General features: G+C 43.2%; 1 protein-coding gene across 1 annotated transcript in view; it reads right to left on the bottom strand.

The window, feature by feature from the left end:
• rmdn3 (regulator of microtubule dynamics 3) overlaps positions 1-7,310 on the bottom strand; it is a gene marked incomplete at its 3' end in the record, with an annotated part of 12,271 nt that extends 4,961 nt beyond the window's left edge. The window contains exons 1-4 of the mRNA XM_023404103.2: positions 6,693-7,310; positions 5,790-5,979; positions 3,495-3,638; positions 999-1,377 (exon numbers count right to left, since the gene is read on the bottom strand). Of these exons, the coding sequence (XP_023259871.1) occupies positions 999-1,377; positions 3,495-3,638; positions 5,790-5,979; positions 6,693-6,894 (915 nt within the window). The remainder of the gene's footprint in view (positions 1-998; positions 1,378-3,494; positions 3,639-5,789; positions 5,980-6,692) is intronic.
• Between the last annotated feature and the right edge of the window lie 911 nt (positions 7,311-8,221).

Raw genomic sequence — 8,221 nt, 5'->3', positions numbered from 1 at the left:
GGGGGGGGGTGAAGCTGCACTTTACATACAGAAACTTTTCCTTGTTCTAAATAGTTAGCTGTTAGCTTAACGTTAGTGCCCTGCGCTCGTGGAAAACAAACTGTGGTGGATGAGAGAAGTTGAAAGTGTAGCGTTTCTACATGTTTAACTCTCGTTTTGATGAAACTCACAGAGCTACGACTGTAGTTGTTGTGAGCTCCAGTAAAATGTTTACATCCCACTGGTCTCCATCGCCACCTCTGTGCTGTCCACTGTGTGTGTGTGTGTGTGTGTGTCTCAGAAAGGAGAGGCTGCAGCCCGACACCAAAATGCAGAGTTTCCCGGTTCGTTTGGCTCAGGTGCTGCACTTTGAAAACCCTTTGACTGCATGTTGCATGTAAATCAAATGATTTCTTTCTAATTCATCATGATTTTTCAGTCTTTCCCCATGTGTTTATTGCACATGTTCATATCGCGCTGATGATGAGAATACAACATCAGTCAGCACTACTTTTCACCAAAATTGTACTGTTTTGCAAATGATTTCTTGGCCCACTTGTAAAACCTTTGTGGCCCACCAGCAGTCCCCAGCTCACAGGTTGGGAACCACCTTTTTATACATAGGAAAGCTTAATAAAATATGAGGCTGAAACTACTTCATTGATAAATATCTATTTCTGATCACTGTAAAATGTAAAAAAAATGTCCCATGGTCACAACACTTCTGTCTCACAAACATATCCAGTTTCCCGAAGTTTGGCATTTCAGGCTTTTTTATAATTGTATTTTTATCTGACCATCATTCATGTGTGTGAGGTTGGATGTGTGTCTGTGTGTACGTGTGTGCATTTGGTATTTTATTTTCTCATTTGTTTATGTATCTGAATCATTTAATTCCATATTTCCTGCCCTTTGTAAAGTTCTTTATAATTTGACTGATTCTGACAAGTGCTATCTAAATCAACTTTATTATTTATTTATTGTCATTATGATTATCAATAGTTCCAGCACTAGTTAACCGTCATGTGATCCAGGTCACTCACCTCGGCTCTGTTGTCCAGCAGCAGGCGAAAGCCCTCTGCCTTCAGACTGGCGTCTCCTGTGTGGAGGATGTCACTCTGAGCCAGGAGGAGAGCCAGCTCCCCACTGGGAACTTCAGTCACCAGCTGCAGCCTCCCCTCATCATTGTCCTCGTCCTTCTCCTCCTCCTCCTCCTCCTCCTCCAGCTCCCTGTCTTCCTCCACCTCCTCTTCCTGTGAGTCTTCCTGGCGAAGGGTGAGGACTGTGGCACAGCTCCTATCTTCCTCCTCCTCAGACTCCTGCTCCGGCTGCTGCGCCCCCTCCTCTTTGTCTGTATCACGGTCTGTGTAGTCTGACTCAGCGTAGGCTGTGGAGTACCTGGGACATATGGGGGGGGGGGGGTCCTCTGTTACTTATTCAGTATTCATTTATCTGCAAAATGATGTCAATGTAGAGAAAGAAACAACACTTGAATTTCACACTACAGTGTATTGGTTGATCATTACCTTTGCTCTTTAAAGAGTTAATTCACCATAATTAATGTGGTATTTGTTCATAAGACAGTTTTTGTTTTATCTGTCTAAATACCACAGAGGTCAGAAAACAAGACAAACCAACATTAGCGAGTGTCAAAAAATCGTATTTGACTATTGCATCGACACACATGCTGCTGATGCAGGGGACTCTGGGAAAAAACACTTCAGCCTGTCCACTGAAACACTTTAACCTGGGTCAGTTTTTGCTGCAACACCACGCAGCATAATCCAGCAAAGTGCTGTGTTGGCCAAATACATGCAGGAAGTACATTCCTAGTAGATTACCTTGTACTGAATAATGTATTTCTACCATTTACCATCAGAGGAGATAAAATGATTGTCACTGTGATAACTGTCCAGCTCTCTGCATCTAATAGGCCTTCAAGCTCTTGGATCTGTTACTCACAGCGACCGTCCTGGATTGTATTTCATTATCTCCTGTGCAATGGAAACCACAAACCCCCACCAAAGAAGCCCCTTGTGCAAATGACCTTTAGGATGGTCAAATGTAATTTCATAATGCGTTAGCCTTATGTTTAATTATTTTATACATATTGACTAAAGCCTGTGGTTTTTATTTGTGCCGATGGTTTTATTGCAAAGGTCATGCTTTTATTTTGAAATACAATGACGTCAGCGAGAAAAACGAAAGTTAAAAAAACAAAGTTACGTCAACACTTTGATATCATTAGTTGGTTCAGCACCTGGCTGATAGAGGCGCAAGCTACATGTGTGTTTCACTTTAACTTTTGTTTTGACAGCGCGTTTTTATAGTTTTAAATTAGGAAGTGTAAGCTAGTTTAATTATTATTAACGGCAAGAACAGAAAACATGGACATTTAAATATTTAATTTGATTAAAAAAGATAATTAAATACTGTTTAAAAGGAGTATTTCATGAATGGATATAATAAATACTAATTCATTCTTTGCAGCAAATGTAAAATTGAATAATTGAATGTTATAAGAGAAGATATATATATATGAAAAGATGGTAATGTTTTTATGTTTGTTTGCTCTTTCTGTTAGCTCTTACAGTGTGTTCACTGTGTATTAAGTGAACTACAGTACAAAGAAGGTTTGAAATGAAAAAGACTGAACCATCAGTTTGAGAGTAAGACCAGTATTACGCCACACCTGGCATGTTTTCAACACTGTGCCATTTCCATTCTAAACTCTCCATAGGAATAAATGTCAGTCAGTCAGTGACTTAGTGTTAAGTAAGTTAGTTAAACGGTGCCCTATGTGCACTATTTAACTATCTGTAATTGTCTCTAGCGAATTAGCTGATTAAGCTTAAAAAGCCAATCAACAGCGCCCACAAGCTGGATCAGACCTGGATCTCAGCCTGACACGGTCCGACACACAGCACTACTGAACACACACCATCACTGCTCCAGTCTTTTCAGGTGTCAAGGAGGAAGAAGATTTTTGCCTCTTAGTCTGACCCACATAGCAAAGACAGCTCAACACTTTAAAAGCTGCACTCATAAATTTTGTCAAAAAAAAGTGTCATTGCATCCAATGAGTATGAAAGAGCAAATGTATACTGACTACTGGACAAACTAGAATCACCTCCTGGAGCTTGTCTGCCTCCTTCACTTTTCTCCAGAGTCATATCAAATATGAAGCTCTGGTTTGAAATGTCATAATTAATGTGTAAAGTCTTGAGTTAGGGCTAAAAAGTGTTTTGCAAGGTCACCGTGACCTTGACCTTTAACCAACAAAATCGAATCAGTTTGTCCTTGAGTCCTAGTGAATGTTTGTGCCAAATTTGAAGCAGTTCTGTCCAGGCTTTACTGAGATACTGTGTCCGTGAGAATGGGATGGAGGGACAACTGGGACTGTCGCTGGCGCAGAGGAATAACAATCAATGCAGTATGTACTAGCATTAGTATCGTATGAGAGAGGGACACCAGAAAAGAAGAATACACAAAAAACAAGTGAAGAAGACACATACCCCCCCTCACTGGTCTCGTCATACGCACTGGCCATGCCCTGGCTGGCTGTGAAATAGATGGAGCTGGAGCTGGTGGAGTCAGTGCGCTCTCTGTGGACGACATGACGGCGCCGACGCAGCCGCTGACTGTCCTCCACTCCCTTTCTGAAAAGTGAAGGAAGGGGAACAGGTCATCCCGACCACCACAACTACTGTGACCGTTTCCATCCTGCAGCAGCTGGAGCCTCACAACAACCAAAACACTACCACTGTCTGATCCCCGGTCACACTTTAAGGTGCTCCAGCAGACGTGTGGAATGTAACGTGGACCGAAATTTATTTAAAATCCTGCAGTTCAAAAGTAGTTTTGTTTGAATACAGTGAGGAAGTTCCACTACATCTAATTAAGATTGGTTAACGAGAGCTGAGTACTGTGTGATTTCATGCAACATTCACTTGAGATGAGACTTGAGATGTCGGCTTTTATCATCTTTATGTATAGAAGTATGTGTGATGCACCTTATAAAAACATGCATGTACAACAATATAATAAATTGTATTCTAATTAGCATATGTAAGCTGGTTCACATGAAACTACTCTCTTCATTCAAGTGTCTTTCTGTCATTAGTCAGTAGAAACCATCTCTACCATCAGATTTTGGTGCTTTCTTCAATTCACTGTATTTTTATTTGCTGTAATTTTCACTTTTGCTATCATCATTTGTTATTGTGACCATGCTGCATGGTGTGTTTACTTAGAGACATCTGTAAAAAGTAACCAGAAGAAATAAACTACTTCCCTACTGAATACATAAACAACAGTGCAGTATTCTCCTCACAGCTTCAGTTTCATACTAAAAGAAAGACTTCGCACAGTTTGAGCATATCACACTGACATACACTATATTGCCAAAAGTATTGGCTCACCTGCCTTGACTCGCATATGAATTTAAGTGACATCCCATTCTTAATCTATAGGGTTTAATATGACGTCGGACCACTCTTTGCAGCTATAACAGCTTCAACTCTTCTGGGAAGGCTTTCCAGAAGGATTAGGAGTGTGTTTATGGGAATTTTTGACCATTCCTCTAGAAGCGAATTTGTGAGGTCACACACTGATGTTGGACGAGAAGGCCTGGCTCTCAGTCTCCGCTGTAATTCATCCCAAAGGTGTTCTATCGGGTTGAGGTCAGGACTCTGTGCAGGCCAGTCAAGTTCATCCAGACCAAACTCTCTCAGCCATGTTTTTATGGACCTTGCTTTGTGCACTGGTGCACAGTCATGTTGGAACAGGAAGTGGCCATCCCCAAACTGTTCCCACAAAGTTGGAAGCATGGAATTGTCCAAAATCTCTTGGTATGCTGAAGCATTCAGAGTTCCTTTCACTGGAACTAAGGGGCCAAGCCCAGCTCCTGGAAAACAACCCCACACCATAATCCCCCCTCCACCAAACTTTACACTTGGCACAATGCAGTCAGACAAGTACCGTTCTCCTGGCAACCGCCAAACCCAGACTCGTCCATCAAATCGCCAGATGGTGAAGGGCGATTCATCACTCCAGAGAACACGTCTCCACTGCTCTAGAGTCCAGTGGCGGCGTGCTTTACACCCCTGCATCCGACGCTTTGCATTGCACTTGGTGATGTATGGCTTGGATGCAGCTGCTCGGCCATGGAAACCCATTCCATGAAGCTCTCTACGCACTGTTCCTGAGCTAATCTGAAGGCCACATGAAGTTTGGAGGTCTGTAGCGACTGACTCTGCAGAAAGTTGGCGACCTCTGTGCACTATGCGCCTCAGCATCCGCTGACCCCGCTCCGTCATTTTACGTGGCCTACCACTTCGTGGTTGAGCTGCTGTCGTTCCCAATCGCTTCCACTTTGTTATAATACCACTGACAGTTGACTGTGGAATATTTAGGAGCGAGGAAATTTCACGACTGGACTTGTTGCACAGGTGGCATCCTATCACAGTACCACGCTGCAATTCACTGAGCTCCTGAGTGTGACCCATTCTTTTATACACCTGTGGCCATGGAAGTGATTGGAGCACCTGATTTCAATTATTTGGATGGGTGAGTGAATACTTTTGGCAATATAGTGTATGTATCTGCATTAAAGATACATCATTACCTTTCATTGCCTGATCCATTTTGAACCAGAGCAGCAGGGCACTCAGTTTAAAGGAAGCCACTCTGGATTTGAACTTTGTATTGTCTACACAATTTGTTATGAAGGTCCAGCCAAATAAATGACTTTTTAGTATCATACACCACAGTGGGGTAGTTTCTTTACAGCTCACCACACTGTCACTCACTTGACATCCTGGATGATTTGCAGGGCGATGTCCTGCAGGCCGCCCCTCAACTCTGCCACCTCTGAGCGCAGTGAGGCCACGCAGCTCAGCACCTGGTCCAGCTGGTTCCTGAGCTCCAGCTGCTGCTCTGGAGACAGGCCCTGCACCACCGCCTCCACCGCTGCCAGAGCCTGCTGCTGGGCCTCTGCCTCTGGAGGAGGAGACAGGGAGACACAGGGTTAGACATATGGGCTTCTTATCCATCCATCTATTTTCTCCTGCTGGTCCAGGTCCAGGTCACTGTGGCAGCATCATTCACCCCATCTTCATCTTCCACCTTTTCCTGGGAGATCGGGAATGAGGGGTGGGGTTGTCCTGGGGGCTATGGAAGCTAAACCAAGGCAAACTAGTCCAAGGTGAGGAGTCAAACTGAGAGTGATTCAAAACTCTTAAACAGGAACTTTGGCACAAAACCATCTCATCTAGATCAGGGAGACCAGGGTCCACTCACTGATCAGGGCCCAGTGGCTTGGAGTGATGCTTCATCTTTGTTGGTCAACCACCTGCAACTTACAGGGCCAGGTGTAAGATCATGTGCATAGTTATATGAGTGACAAATGAAGGCAGGGGCAATTGTATGCTGATAAAACACTGAATTTACTTATATCCAGTCTAGAGTTTCAAAATAACTTCACAATAATTGTAACTACAGAAATGAGGCATGATTTCAAACGTTGGTACTGTCTGACTATTTGTCCGTTTCTGGCTGGCAAACAAGGAAATCTTGTTAACACAAATGCAAAGTTGTTAACTGGTCTTTACAATGACATTTGTTCCTAGCCTATGACAGAAACACACATCTTTCCTGACAAGCTGGTGTCAGTGCGAGGCAGAGCCGAGCCGAGCCGAGCCGAGCCAACCCACCCTGAGCATCCAGCGCCTCCCGCAGCAGCGCCGCTCCATCCGCCCCGTCGAACAGCCGGGCAGCCGGCCGAGCCTCCAGCACAAGTCTCTGGGATTTTCTCTTACTGATCTCTCTGTAAATGATGAAGGCGATCAAGCCCAAGCCGGCTGTAGCTCCGACTGCGAGCCCGATGAACCCGTTCCTGCCGAGCGGCGTGTTCATGTCTCCTCGCTCCGCAGGTCGGTTCTAGCTACCGTTACCGTTAGTTACTTACAGATGCCACTTTCGTTTGTCTCCCACCATGACTGCCGGTGATGACTTTCAGCTTGTCAGCCTCTCGACTTAAATGATCCTACCTGAGAAAACAAGGTTGATACGCAGCACGTCACCATTAGCCTGATGTCATTAGCCTTCCGCTGTTACAGCATTCACTGGCTAATAGCACAATGACGACTTTTAATAAGCTTAACGCAAATGATTAATTTTATCTACGGCACGTCACGTATATTTCGATGACACGTTTTAAAGCTAAACGAGTCTGTTTATAGCGTCAGAATGTGCTAATGTTGTTCGTCTAGCAGCAATGATGCTATAAAAACACGTAACGTAGCTACTTCACATCAGCACCACTGCTGTCAACAAGCCAGAGCATGGAAAAGTAATTTCCGGTTTCAACTTTCAAAATAAAGTCTTGACAAGCGGGCTGTAACATAAGAAATCCCATTCCCGTCATGAATATAAACTGTAAGTACTTGGACACTTTCATACTTTTGGTGCTACAGTAGGTAGGATGGAGTATTAGGGCCAGATTGAGGAAAATGGGATATAAAGTCATAATATTACAAGAATAAAGTCGTAATATTACGAGAATACAAAAATGTAAAATTTCGAGAGAAATTTTTTTTTAAAAAATATTACATCAACTAATAAAACGGGTGAAAGGACAGTAAGTTGCAGACTGAGCTGCTTCCGGCAGCTTCTGTTTGTCTGTTTAACAACAGATTAGACTCAGTTTCTTCACAGTCTTTTCAATGTCCTGATGCTGATGATGACGACGACGACGATGATGATGATGATGATGATGATGAGCCAAAAGATCAAGTTTCTCATTATTTGTGAAACTGAACTTCACAGGATGCTCCACGTTCCTTCTGATATTTCCCTCTAAAACAACACAAACCCTAAGATTAACACTTTAGTCTCATAATATTATGACTTTGTTTATTGTAAAATTATGACTTTATTCCGATAATATTATGAATTTTTTTCTTGAAATATTTTGATTTTATTCTCAAAATTACAACTTTATTCTCTCAATATTTTGACTTTATTCTCTGCCTGAAGTCACATCAGCAGACTATTTGTGATCTCTCGGTGACGCTCCCTCCAGGCCTGCAGTGCAGTGCATTGTTTTGAGGTCCAGCTGCCTTTAGGTCCTTGGTTGCTTTGACTGGACTTTTAGGATTGTTGTCCTGCTGAATGATGAAAAGTCCAATGAGGTCTGATGCATTTGGCTGAAACTGAGCCACAGACTGCTCCTGTACATATC

The sequence above is a fragment of the Seriola lalandi genome, unplaced genomic scaffold (genome assembly GCF_002814215.2).
Source record: "Seriola lalandi dorsalis isolate HSWRI2012SDOR001 ecotype SW California unplaced genomic scaffold, Sedor1 jcf7180002054220, whole genome shotgun sequence".
Classification (NCBI taxonomy): domain Eukaryota; kingdom Metazoa; phylum Chordata; class Actinopteri; order Carangiformes; family Carangidae; genus Seriola; species Seriola lalandi.
The sequence above is the reverse complement of the archived record's forward strand: the minus strand, read 5'-3'. Positions and strand labels throughout refer to the sequence as shown.